This window comes from Phyllobates terribilis, unplaced genomic scaffold, assembly GCF_046119375.1.
Source record: "Phyllobates terribilis strain yellow unplaced genomic scaffold, ASM4611937v1 Scaffold_2__4_contigs__length_985480577, whole genome shotgun sequence".
Lineage (NCBI taxonomy): Eukaryota > Metazoa > Chordata > Amphibia > Anura > Dendrobatidae > Phyllobates > Phyllobates terribilis.
Window position 1 is genome coordinate 195,652,163 of NW_027362762.1, and position 14,701 is coordinate 195,666,863.

At 42.3% G+C, this 14,701-nt stretch overlaps 1 protein-coding gene across 4 annotated transcripts in view; it reads right to left on the reverse strand.

The window, feature by feature from the left end:
• The window catches only part of SPATS2 (spermatogenesis associated serine rich 2), a 94,724-nt gene that overhangs the window by 22,824 nt on the left and 57,199 nt on the right, over window positions 1–14,701 (reverse strand). For 2 of the 4 annotated variants that reach the window (XM_073663769.1, XM_073663771.1), the window contains 4 exons: window positions 5,470–5,549; window positions 4,024–4,132; window positions 1,696–1,745; window positions 113–374 (listed from right to left, as the gene is read on the reverse strand). In XM_073663769.1, coding sequence (XP_073519870.1) covers window positions 113–374; window positions 1,696–1,745; window positions 4,024–4,132; window positions 5,470–5,549 — 501 coding nt within the window. Of the gene's footprint in view, window positions 1–112; window positions 375–1,695; window positions 1,746–4,023; window positions 4,133–4,231; window positions 4,267–5,469; window positions 5,550–8,217; window positions 8,420–14,701 lie in introns of those variants that run through there. The other 2 variants (XM_073663770.1, XM_073663772.1) reach the window with 2 other exon arrangements.

The window sequence follows — 14,701 nt, forward strand, 5'->3', positions numbered from 1 at the left end:
TTCTACCGATGTCACAATAGGGCATACAGACTGCTTAAAGCATACATCCCCTTATAATGTAATACCCAAAAGTTCATAACCTCAACGTCGAGCACTTCTATTTCTCTCTCACCGGAATGATTGGCTACAACAGGGGTAGTTGGCTCGGAGTCTTCCAGCTCTCTGGCATCTAAAGAAAGTGCATCCAAGCCTTCACTGAATGAATCCACAGACTCGGTGTCATGGGTGGAACCATTAATGTGATAGCCATTGAGTCCACTTTTGTCAGAAGATGCCGCGTTCTTCTCCAGCTCTGCAGCAGCAGCTTTCCCAGGCTCCACTGTATTGGTGGCAGGTGCAGGTTCAGCTTTGGGTTTCGTCTTCTTCTTCTTATTCTATTGAATAATGTGAGGATACAACAGAGACAAATGCTGTGGTTACACACAGAGCAGCTAGAGAAACACAGTTTAGAATGGTCATGGAGGAAGACGCTTTAGGTAAGGGAACTATGGTGTCATAACACACAATAAATCCGCCTGGGAATTAACTTTACAATGATCAGGAGATATAACCTACAACGTGCATCATTAACAAAAGTAATGTCAGAATTCTCTGACAATGGTTAGATTTACACTATGTGAAATGCACTCGTCATTCACGTTATCTGTAATGTGGAAATTGCCATATGATTGCACAGTAAATAATGCTAGATAAATAGACTTTTCACATGACACAGCCCTCGGGTAATTATTTCAGGAGGTTTAACTTCTATGGTCTAAGTTAAACAGGATCTATCAGTTAGGAAAAAAACAAAGGGACTGCCGATTATATTATGGGACCTTTCACAAATACGCGTCATTAACAACTCCGATTATTTCCTCTCCGCATCAAGAGGACATGGGTTTTACTTTCATTTCACCAGAATGTGCGAAAAATCTAGTGACAGTATTTTTCTTGGCTGTACTAATAATGAATCAGTGAATCAAGGGCAAAGATTTAGGAGCCTGACTCTTCCTTCATACTGATATTTATGTAATATTATGTAATATGATGTTCCTTTGTACTATGTAGTGGAAATAAAAGAAAATACAGCTGCTTCTAAATGGTTAATCTGCAAAAGAAGATCGCTGCTTGCGAAGGGTAAGGTAAGCCTGAATCTCTCACTACATACAGTGCACAGACACTCAGCCATAACACACTGATAAGAAGTCAGTCACAGATTTACCTCATTTAATTTTTCTAGCTACCCCCTGCAATGCCATAATACCCAGGAATCAGTACATACAGCATGAAGACAGCAGCACAGATCTCCACCCGTGTTTCCATGCTGCACACGCCAAGTCTCCAGCCCCATACAGTAGTCTTTCCCTGCTCAGAGACAAGAGGTCTCATGCAGCTTGCAAAATAGTGAAATAGCAGAGAGCCTGGAGTCTTTTTGAAAGGGCCAAAGCTATTATCACTAAATCCTACACAAACTATTTAGTTTTCCTAATTATATATAGACTTGAGAACAGTTTCTATCATGAAGTTTTCCTAGAAGTTTCCCTTTTTTTTTTTATAGCCAATAACTGAAAATGCCTGCCATTAGATGGATATAAAAAAAGATCAATTTGTGTGCCCAGGTTACTACGGGCTCCACTGTAGAAAGATGACATTTACATGTGGTAAGACATTCAATGAATGTTTGAGTAATCTAAGATACTATATGATTTTTACCTTCTTTTTGCCCAGAACCGTCCACTCTTTTAGAACTTCCACTGCATTGCCTGGGAAAAAACAAGAATTGCATCATATCACGAGTGATGAAAAACAGCCCACCTATTCTTAAAAGTGGGTCTGCAAATTTAGGTTTACACTTTGTATAGTACATGTCTAATTAAGTAGGGGAGTTGTCTAGCATTAGAAGAACATGGCTTCTTTCTTCCAGAAACAGTGACACACCTGTTCACAGGCTGTGTGTGGTATTGCAGCTCAGCCCTTTCAATTCAAAAGAGTTGCAGTACCATACACAAGCCATGCATGGCATGAAAGAAAGCGGATATGTTTTTCTAATTCTGTACACCTGCTTTTAGTACAGAACTCTGAAATATACTTATTTTCATTGCTAATGTAACATTTAATGTTCATTCACCGCTCTGTTCTCACCACTGCCACGTGTCAGACAAAAAACAAAGCTGCTCCAAGGCCACATTATAAATTAACAGGGTCCGGCACTGTTTGAGTAATGTGACTGATCTGGCTCAGTGTCAGGATGGATTTCCATTATAAAAAGTGTGGGTCTAATGGCTGGGATCCCCATGATCAGCTCTCTTAGTTCCATAACACTTCCATTGAGCACCCGGGTGTCGGCTTCATCCCACTTCTCAGTCTTGTGTCCATTGCGTTTCGGGAGTGGAGGAATGGCTGAAGGCGGTCACAGGAGACAAGCCACCTCTGTTCTGTGGATCAGTAAAGGACCCAGCAGTCAGACCCACACCTTTCCAGTGGATAGATGATAATTTGTTCACTGGTTTTAGATAATAAAAAGGAATCTCCGTCAGCAAAAAGGACTGTTCATGCTAAGTACAAGTTATTGGTGTACCCTTGGTGTGATCGAACAGTTCAGTGCACCTTCCCACCTACACCTACTTGTTTTCCATCTATCTCTGCCTTCCTTTGGCTCCTGTAGAGCCACAGCTGTCAATCAATGAAGGTGGAGCTAGATGGAAAACAATTAGGTGGGGAGAGTGCACTGAACTGTTGACCACCCGTAGAGTGCACAGAGCGCCTGTGTTTAGTATAGCCAAAAAGGTTACTTTTGCCAGCACAAAATAACCGATGGAACCAATAATTTAATACAAATTCATATTTAGATGTCAAATACTCCACCATCATCATGCACATCTGTCAGAAGAAGAGTTATTAAGGTTTACGTCTTTACAGTAGCAGACAAATTGTTATGGCCGATGGGCCAACAGAGAACCCATTGGATTATGGATCACCCATGACTTTTACTAGACTACACCAACATCAGACCGCTCTCTCTAAAGTGAATCATTTTAATAACAGTACAAAATTGTTATTAAGCAGTCAACACAAGACAAAAAAATGCACTTGAAGAATCTATGGTATGGAGGTCATCTGACATCACCTGTCAAAAAAGCTACACTGGCTGATTAATAAATGCCCAAATACACGGGGAGAAGAGTGGGGAGATGAGGTCTCAGAAGCAAGACCCTCCAACACAATCTCACATCTGGGAGGCCTACAATGAAAAAGGGGGTCCAAAATGGACAAACCATTTGACGCTGTACAAGAAGCATATTAACATATGTAATAATCTTAGGGAATAGTGTAGTCTTTCTTGAGGCCGTGATACTGCACCTACAGAGGCGTCTGATTTGATATAAAAGTAATGCAATTTAATTAGACTGTCCAATAAGGCAACAGAGGGGAAAAAACATGGCATGTTCCATCAGATGCTGTATATAAAACGGTATTTTCATATAGAAAAACTTCTTGGGAATAAAATTTTGATATGGTGCTGTATGAAGACACCACCCTAGGGCACACAGAGTCTATGGCTCCATAGTATGGGGCTGCAGAAACTCTGCATGGCTCCATAATAGGCTTCTCTGCCATATACATAATGGGATATCTTCGAGAAAAAGTCAGATCTTTGATGTTTTAGGTTTGTGGCATCTATCATACGGCTTGTTTCCAGATTAAATACAAAGTTATTTTTTAGACAGAACCTGGTCTTGGGAAATTGAGTGGGTGGAAGTAGGGCAAGGGTAAACAAAAAGCAGGACTTTGACAAATGCTTTAAAATCACAGTTAAATGTGAGAAATAATCTTGCATGGAATTAGGACAATGTGGCCTCAAATGTAAAACTGTACAATAAGATTCTGATAAATGACGGCGGTATGTCAGGTTTGCAGTCTTGTTATACATCTGCCAAGAATAGGAAAGATTTTCCCAAATAAGCCAGCCCGGCCACAGAATGGTTACCCAGTAGCCCTGCCAGCAATAATCACGTCACATGTACATAGGATACAACCTACCTTCCATGAAAGCTTGCACGGTTCTGTCCACGCAGTTATCAAAGTGTTGGAGCACCAAGATGATCTCATTGTTACTCTTGTTGGGGACGACAGAACGCACTGCGTTAATCTAGAAATAAGTCACAAGATTATTCAAGTTGTGTCATAAAATTAAATTCAGGATTCAGAAAAAGGAACAGTAAAAGTCAGTATGTAACAGCATTCTCACATTCGTGCTTCAAGAGATAAGGTAATTATCTGATCACGCAGCAGATATTTTCCTATAGTCCGCCTCTCCCTAACCTGAAATGACTGCTGCCAGGAGAGATAACATGTAGATATGGGAAACTGAAGGTTTAGTGTCCCTTTAAATATCTAGATGTAACAGGATTACATAATCGCAAGGGAAACCTTGGAATCGCCGTGTGCCTAAGCATTACGTGCCGTGATGTAATCTCCATATACACCATAGGTAGAATGCATCACAAAAAGTGGAAACTGCCTAAAAGTATCCAGTACAGGTGGAAAAGCACAGATGTGTCCTTCCTTGTGTACCTTTAGTTAAGACTTGAGATATCCTGAAATGAGTGCAAACTGGTGAATTTTGTTTTAAAAAAAGACCCTTTTGTGTCACAAGGAGAGTCAAAAAGTAGCAAAAATGTTTCTTTTCCTTTTTCACAGCTGGTAATCTCGTGCCACTTATCTCGTGATGAATGATGAGAGAGCGTGCTCGTTTAATCCGTTCACAGAGCACGCTCGGGTGCTTTCCGAGTATCTTCGGCGTGCTCGCATATTAAGTTCGAGTCGCTGCGGCTGCATGATTTACGGCTGTTAGACAGCCTCAACACATGCAGGGATTACCTGTTTGTTATAGAATCCTCCCATCTGTTGAGGCTGTCTTACAGCTGTAAATCATGCAGACACAGGGACTCGAACATAATATATGAGCACGCCAAAGCTACTCGGTAAGCACCAGAGAATGCTTGGTGAAAGGGTTAAACGAGCACGCTCGCTCATCACTACTTGTGATCTGTCGAGTGGACACATTTTTATGGCTTCGTACAGCTTCCAGTGCATTTACACTGAATGAATATCGGGAATGAGTGTCCTTGTGTTAAAGAGCATATACACGATTATTGGGAATTACTCCCAATATAGCCCAATATAAATAAGCTGTCAGTCAACCAACGAACAAGCAAAACGCTGGCTTACAAATTATTGTTTTCGGCAACACATCATTCCGTGTAAAAAGGTCATGTGCTGCCAAGCCCTTACCCCGCTGACTGGGCTACATAAGCTAAACCAGCAGTGACCAGCGGACCACCAGACTGGCGTCCATTGCTAAGCAGTTGTTTTTGTAGGACATCCAATATATAGAAAATAAGTTTTAAACTTATTTTCTTGGGATTTCGATAGGAGTACAATGAAAAACGGAAAGAATATCCTTCACCATCATGAAGATCTTACCTTTTCTTTCATATTCTCATAGGAGCCCCCTTGAGCCATGACAGTATTTGACTGGACGTCAAAGACGAAACCTATTGGATCTGTCAGGAGAAAGGGAAAAAAACAAAACAAATTTAATTACATAAAACAGAAAAGACCGGCTTGATAAAAAGCAAGCGGCAGTAACCAAAAGCCATGATGATACGGACAGGAGGTGGGGTGTACTGTACTCCATAGAGTCCCATTTGCATTCCAGCAGACAGATATTAAAAGTAGTTGGCTTGCGTTAATAACGCTTGGCGGCTCCACCTCAGCAGCAAACTGATCCAAGGAAGTTTAGATTAACTTCTGCATGCGTGGCCGTTCTACAACATGACCTACTAAAACTGGAAAAACTCTACAACCCATTAACCACTACATTCCCTGAATAAAAGACGGAACCTTCTTCACATCACAGAGAATGCTCTGCGTGGCACCAATATTAAGAGGACGCCGTGTTAAAAATCAATCACTTTCACCAATTTCTTCTATCATATAGAGACACGTATACAAGACTGTATAGGACAGAAGATCTCCTGTGTCCACATCGCAGCTGGACGCCATCACCGTGCGTAATGTGGTGTGACCGCTGCCAAGAAAGGCAAGCATTGTAAGAAATATGGACACAACATGAGGAGCTTGCCCAACAGCTGCAAATATATGCTACATAGAAGCATCGTGGAGGTGGATACGATGAAGCAGAGGGAATATTAGACACCAGCGTGAAGTATATGTGAATCTACAGACAGGATGTGGTGGGAAACAAAGAACCAAAACGCGCTCACAAATCAGGACTGGTCAAATACCAGGAGCCAGGTGGCTAATCATCCCAGGCATTTGCTTCCGGCCTTTTTCTGTTGACCAAGTGGGAAGGGGATAGTTTCTTTGTCCTTTAAAAAAAAAAATTCCCTACCAACCTGTTCCCCAAATGTTCTGCTCAGTAGTGTTTTGGTAGATTAGGCAAGTTATAAGGGACTGTTCAGGAGCCTTTATGTGAGGGTCTATTACTGTAATCATAACGACCAGCACTGAACAGTCCCACCGAGGAAATTGTGAACATATAGGAGTAGAAAAAAAAACGTCTAAGGAACCAAGGAGGCAACACTTCCCAGATTTTCTAAAGACTTTGTCAAGAAATGTGGTCTTGATCGGTACAGCCTTTAAAGCGGATCTATCACTGGATTTCAAGATACGAACTGAAAACATTATTAAATAAATCTCTTGGACCTGATGAGGCTGGTGTACTTAGGATTTTACAGCTGTCTGACATGGATATTAACATGAGCATTTTATGAGTTCTACTAAAAGAGTAAGATCGCATCAGCATTAGAAGGAGCTCATAACTTGAGAAGACTCGCACAGCTGCAGTAGACTTTACAGTTACTTTATCAAAAGTACAGCAAGAAACCCAGTAAGTGATACATGACTATAACCAACCTATTTTATGCTGCTCTCAGATTGGGAAGCATAAACCTGGTGACAGACTACTTGTCAGCCAAACACCCACCCACCCTACAAGTGCTGTCAGACGGCCGTATAAAGCAGACAGAGATCGGATCGCAATGCTCGGACTGGCTAGCGGCTCGCTTGACCCGAGCGCGACAGCTTCATGTATTTCTATTCAGCTGTCACACTCTGGACAGGAGAGCCGCCAGCCAGTCCGTGCACTGCAATCCGATCTCTGTCCGATTTATACGGCCGTCTGACTGCGGTCTAATAGATACAGCTTGTACTTAACAGTAGAAAGTTCAGCAGCAGCAAGGAGGAGAGACACTGAGGAGCTTATACTTAAAAAAAAAAAAAAAAAAAAAAAAAGGATTATACAAGATTGTCAAAGCAAATACACCAGCCTAATCAGGTCTAAGATCCATTTAACAATGTAAACAATTTGTACTTTGAGCTTTAGTGACAAATCCGCTTTAAGATTTATTTTTTTAACCCCTCTTGGTGACCACACTGTGGACTCAACTCTGCCATCTTTGGTAGAATATTTTGAGTGCTCTGCATAGTCAGCCATTTCCTACTGACTAAATACATATGTAATGACTAAGCTGGTTAGAGAGTAATGTCATACAGATGGAAAAACATCCAGTCATCTTCACCCTCCACTAATGAAGTAAACTGACACTTGTATAGAAGAAATAGCAGAAATTCTTCAGTCTGGAGACTGCCCCAAGTGAGACCAACCTGATAGAGACTAGGGATCATCCAGTCCCACTGTGCGCGTGTGGCAGCCATACCAATGATCGCACGTAGTCACTTATTGCAGGGAAGCACCATTGAATTAACGGCGGTCAGCACATCATCCGCTAATGTAACAGAATATTGTTAATAAACATGGACTCTGCAAAGCTTGGAAACAAAGTGTGCGCTGAACTTAAGACCTTTCTGCAGCTGGTAGAGGGAGTGAGACGTGGTAGACATGGATTTCTTCAAGCCCAGTTAAAGATTTCTAACATTTAACAGCTGTTCTGTGAACCATACGACAGTGCTCAGGAATGTGACTGCACCTGCGCACACTCACACTCATTTTAAGGGTCCGCTACAATGAGATTGCCCATTTTAACGCCCCGGAAAAATAAATTGGTTTCAATACAGTGGTGTGTGCACTGGGTAAAACATCCCATGACAGTTGTGTAACACTATACACATCCTCCATCGCGTCCTAGTGACATATATAACAATACACACACACATACTCCACTGCGGCACATGACTGCCATCTCTTACCAGTATGGAGACCCTGAGCAGAGTGATGAGCCCAGTCTGCAGGAGTAACACCACCGGGACTGTGTGACGAGGGACAGGACCAGCAGAGTTAATGTTACCTGCTGTGAGCAGTCCTGGAACGTGTCGCACTATTTTACAGGCGGATGCTTTGCCAACCACACCCCTTCCACTGTCAAAAGCTCTCCTGCGTACCTGCCATCACATTGGTCACAGTTAGGAGACAATGAGCACGCAAAGCAAGTACAACTATCCCTTGTCATAAATGCATAGCATGCTGACTGACGTCAATACAGCTGGGAGGCGGCGAGGAATGGCTGATAATACAGTGGACTTGGAAACAGGTTCAACTCCAGGTACAAAACATTCTCCTTTATTTAAAAACACAGCTTCAAGAGCTTGTCAGGAGACCGCCATAGAGTGCAGCATTGCTCATTGATTCTTCTCACCACTTACACAGCAATTATCATTCTGTCCTTCCACAAACCCATAACCAGAGAGAAAATGCAAGAAGGAACAGCATTCTTCCCCTCCATCATTCTGAGTCATGAACAAAATGCTAGATCTACAGTGAAGACTGACAAGTAGCAGAAGAAGGAAGCCAATGAAGCTTTACAGATCACTGGATGTTATCATAATACATGTAAAGTTAAAAGGGAACCAGACAACACATTCATGCCACCTAAACCACAGGAGCATGAATCAGACGCAGGCTGTGTTATAGCAGCCGGGTATGTTTTGCCCTGAAATACTGCAGGGATTACCCGGCCAGGAGCAATGCGTCTCCGGAGACTAATCCAAGAGGCAAATCTTGTGTCCGATGATGTCGCAGGCAGTATAATGCTCACCAAGCCGCCTCCAAACATTTATGCCGGTCACTTGTGCTCAGGGTCAACCTGCTCTCATCTGTGAGGATAACATGGCGTCACTGGTGGGCCTGCCAATCCAGGCAAGATCTGGTGAATGCCAATAGATTACAAGTGGAGTCTAGCTGGCATTAGGTCTCGGATATATACATTACAGGTGGAGTCTAGCTGCCATTAGGTCTCTGATATATACATTACAGGAGGAGTCTAGGTGCCATTAGGTCTCTGATATATACATTACAGGTGGAGTCTAGCTGCCATTAGGTCTCTGATATATACATTACAGGTGGAGTCTAGCTGCCATTAGGTCTCTGATATATACATTACAGGAGGAGTCTAGCTGCCATTAGGTCTCTGATATATACATTACAGGTGGAGTCTAGCTGCCATTAGGTCTCTGATATATACATTACAGGAGGAGTCTAGCTGCCATTAGGTCTCTGATATATACATTACAGGAGGAGTCTAGCTGCCATTAGGTCTCTGATATATACATTACAGGAGGAGTCTAGCTGCCATTAGGTCTCTGATATATACATTACAGGTGGAGTCTAGCTGCCATTAGGTCTCTGATATATACATTACAGGTGGAGTCTAGCTGCCATTAGGTCTCTGATATATACATTACAGGTGGAGTCTAGCTGCCATTAGGTCTCTGATATATACATTACAGGTGGAGTTTAGCTGCCATTAGGTCTCTGATATATACATTACAGGTGGAGTCTAGCTGCCATTAGGTCACTGATATATACATTACAGGTGGAGTCTAGCTGCCATTAGGTCTCTGATATATACATTACAGGAGGAGTCTTGCTGCCATTAGGTCTCTGACATATACATTACAGGAGGAGTCTTGCTGCCATTAGGTCTCTGATATATACATTACAGGAGGAGTCTAGTTGCCATTAGGTCTCTGATATATACATTACAGGTGGAGTCTAGCTGCCATTAGGTCTCTGATATATACATTACAGGAGGAGTCTTGCTGCCATTAGGTCTCTGATATATACATTACAGGAGGAGTCTAGCTGCCATTAGGTCTCTGATATATACATTACAGGAGGAGTCTAGGTGCCATTAGGTCTCTGATATATACATTACAGGAGGAGTCTAGCTGCCATTAGGTCTCTGATATATACATTACAGGAGGAGTCTAGGTGCCATTAGGTCTCTGATATATACATTACAGGTGGAGTCTAGCTGCCATTAGGTCTCTGATATATACATTACAGGAGGAGTCTAGGTGCCATTAGGTCTCTGATATATACATTACAGGTGGAGTCTAGCTGCCATTAGGTCTCTGATATATACATTACAGGAGGAGTCTAGGTGCCATTAGGTCTCTGATATATACATTACGGGTGGAGTCTAGCTGCCATTAGGTCACAGATATATACATTACAGGTGGAATCTAGCTGCCATTAGGTCTCTGATATATACATTACAGGTGGAATCTAGGTGCCATTAGGTCTCTGATATATACATTACAGGAGGAGTCTAGGTGCCATTAGGTCTCTGATATATACATTACAGGTGGAGTCTAGCTGCCATTAGGTGTCTGATATATACATTACAGGAGGAGTCTAGCTGCCATTAGGTCACGGATATATACATTACAGGAGGAGTCCAGGTGCCATTAGGTCTCTGATATATACATTACAGGTGGACTCTAGCTGCCATTAGGTCTCTGATATATACATTACAGGAGGAGTCTAGCTGCCATTAGGTCTCTGATATATACATTACAGGAGGAGTCTAGCTGCCATTAGGTCTCTGATATATACATTACAGGAGGAGTCTTGCTGCCATTAGGTGTCTGATATATACATTACAGGTGGAGTCTAGAAGCCATTAGGTCTCTGATATATACATTACAGGTGGAGTCTAGCTGTCATTAGGTCTCTGATATATACAGTGCCTACAAGTAGTATTCAACCCCCTGCAGATTTAGCTGGTTGACAGATGCGGAATTAACTTGGCATTGTGACATTTGTACTGTAGATCAGCCTGGAAGTGGGAAATGCACTGCAGCAAATTTTGTTTTTGTTTTTTTAAAACGTAAAAAGTTAATTCAGAGTGTCATTTATTATTCAACCCCTCAAACCACAAGAATTCTGTTTGGTCCCCCTAAAGTATTAAGAAGTAGTTCAGGCACCAAGAATAATGAGCTTCACATGTGTGGATTAAAGATCTCTTTTGCCAGCCTTTTCTGACTATTTAAGACCCTCCCCAAACTTGTGAACAGCACTCAGACATGGTCAACATGGGAAAGACAAAGGAACATTCCAAGGCCATCAGAGACAAGATCGTGGAGGGTCACAAGGCTGGCAAGGGGTACAAAACCCTTTCCAAGGAGTTGGGCCTACCTGTCTCCACTGTTGGGAGCATCATCCGTAAGTGGAAGGCTTATGGAACTACTGTTAGCCTTCCACGGCCAGGACAGCCTTTGAAAGTGTCCTCCCGTGCCGAGGCCAGGCTTGTCCGAAGAGTCAAGGCTAACCCAAGGACAACAAGGAAGGAGCTCCGGGAAGATCTCATGGCAGTGGGGACATTGGTTTCAGTCAATACCATAAGTAACGTACTCCACCGCAATGGTCTCCGTTCCAGACGAGCAAGTAAGGTACCTTTACTTTCAAAGCGTCATGTCAAGGCTCGTCTACAGTTTGCTCATGATCACTTGGAGGACTCTGAGACAGACTGGTTCAAAGTTCTATAGTCTGATGAGACCAAGATCGAGATCTTTGGTGCCAAACACACACGTGACGTTTGGAGACTGGATGGCACTGCATACGACCCCAAGAATACCATCCCTACAGTCAAGCATGGTGGTGGCAGCATCATGCTGTGGGGCTGTTTCTCTGCCAAGGGGCCTGGCCATCTGGTCCGCATCCATGGGAAGATGGATAGCACGGCCTACCTGGAGATTTTGGCCAAGAACCTCCGCTCCTCCATCAAGGATCTTAAGATGGGTCGTAATTTCATCTTCCAACAAGACAACGACCCAAAGCCCACAGCCAAGAAAACCAAGGCCTGGTTCAATAGGGAAAAAGTCAAGGTGTTGGAGTGGCCTAGTCAGTCTCCTGACCTTAACCCAATTGAAAACTTGTGGAAGGAGCTCAAGAATAAAGTCCACATGAGACACCCAAAGAACCTAGATAACTTGGAGAAGATCTGCATGGAGGAGTGGGCCAAGATAACTCCACAGACCTGTGCCGGCCTGATCAGGTCTTATAAAAGACGATTATTAGCTGTAATTGCAAACAAGGGTTATTCCACAAAATATTAAACATAGGGGTTGTATAATAATTGACCCACACTTTTATGTTTAAAATTTAATAAAATTCAACTGAGCAACATAACTTTTTGGTTTGTAAGATTTATGCTTCTGTTCATAAAACCTACTCTCGTTTGCAGTTTGAAGGCTCTAACTTATTTGCATCTTATCAAACCAGCTAAATCTGCAGGGGGTTGAATATTACTTGTAGGCACTGTACATTACAGGTGGAGTCTAGCTGCCATTAGGTCTCTGATATATACATTACAGGAGGAGTCTTGGTGCCATTAGGTCTCTGATATATACATTACAGGTGGAGTCTAGCTGCCATTAGGTCTCTGATATATACATTACAGGAGGAGTCTTTCAGCCATTAGGTCTCTGATATACATTACAGGAGGAGTCTAGCTGCCATTAGGTCTCTGATATACACATTACAGGTGGAGTCTAGGTGCCATTAGGTCTCTGATATATACATTACAGGTGGAGTCTAGCTGCCATTAGGTCTCTGATATATACATTACAGGTGGAGTCTAGCTGCCATTAGGTCTCTGATATATACATTACAGGTGGAGTCTAGCTGCCATTAGGTCTCTGATATATACATTACAGGTGGAGTCTAGCTGCCATTAGGTCTCTGATATATACATTACAGGTGGAGTCTAGCTGCCATTAGGTCTCTGATATATACATTACAGGTGGAGTCTAGCCGACATTAGGTCTCTGATATATACATTACAGGTGGAGTCTAGCTGCCATTAGGTCTCTGATATATACATTACAGGTGGAGTCTAGCTGCCATTAGGTCTCTGATATATACATTACAGGTGGAGTCTAGCTGCCATTAGGTCACAGATATATACATTACAGGTGGAGTTTAGCTGCCATTAGGTCTCTGATATATACATTACAGGAGGAGTCTAGGTGCCATTAGGTCTCTGATATATACATTACAGGAGGAGTCTTGCTGCCATTAGGTCTCTGATATATACATTACAGGTGGAGTCTAGCTGCCATTAGGTCTCTGATATATACATTACAGGTGGAGTCTAGCTGCCATTAGGTCACAGATATATACATTACAGGTGGAGTTTAGCTGCCATTAGGTCTCTGATATATACATTACAGGAGGAGTCTAGCTGCCATTAGGTCTCTGATATATACATTAGAGGAGGAGTCTAGCTGCCATTAGGTCTCTGATATATACATTACAGGAGGAGTCTTGCTGCCATTAGGTCTCTGATATATACATTAGAGGAGGAGTCTAGCTGCCATTAGGTCACTGATATATACATTACAGGAGGAGTCTAGAAGCCATTAGGTCTCTGATATATACATTACAGGTGGAGTCTAGCTGCCATTAGGTCTCTGATATATACATTACAGGTGGAGTCTAGCTGCCATTAGGTCTCTGATATATACATTACAGGTGGAGTCTAGCTGCCATTAGGTCACTGATATATACATTACAGGTGGAGTCTAGCTGCCATTAGGTCACTGATATATACATTACAGGTGGAGTCTAGCTGCCATTAGGTCACGGATATATACATTATTGGTGGAGTCCAACCACTGTGCAAATCAATTAGGGAACCTGACAATTAGAGATGAAGCCTGGAGAGAGGAAAACCAATGATGAATGCAGACCACAAGTCATGTCTGATAGTGTTGTTCCCTCATGGACGCACAACAGCTTCTTCTTAAATCACCTGAAACGACAGCTGTGGTTTTCAGGTTTATCAAACTCAACAACTAAGCAGTATCAGAATATATTAGAGAAAAAAAATTAAAGGTATTAACTCGCTACGTTTCTAAGTGATGGAGAAGAATATTTATGGATTTGCAATGACATGAAATTAAAGGGGTATTCCCATCTCCATGACCCTATCACAATATCTAGTAGAAGTACTGTAGAAGCAGTAGCAGAAGTAGAAGTGGTAGTAACTACTACTACCCTCCAATTAGAAATTTAGTATGGTACTTTTGATTTGCTATGTTGCTTACGCTACGTGCGGAGCACTGCAGTAGCTTAGATCGCCATCGTTACCATCACTAACAACTGCTCCTATAGGACCTTGCTCACACTGGCGAATAAATTGGACGAGTGCAATACGATAAAAAAAAAAATTGGATTGCACTCAGACCAATGTTATTCAATGAGGCAGGGCAGATCTGTGGATTTTTCTTAGCTGTATTCAGAATGCATCTAAAATCTGATGGGTGAGAAAGAAAACAAAAATAAAATATCGGATGCCTTACAGACTTTCAGTATGGCATCCGATTTTTCTGGATGCATTACAATTCTGTAACATAGGAAACTGTAAATGGCCCTTTAAGAGAGTAATAG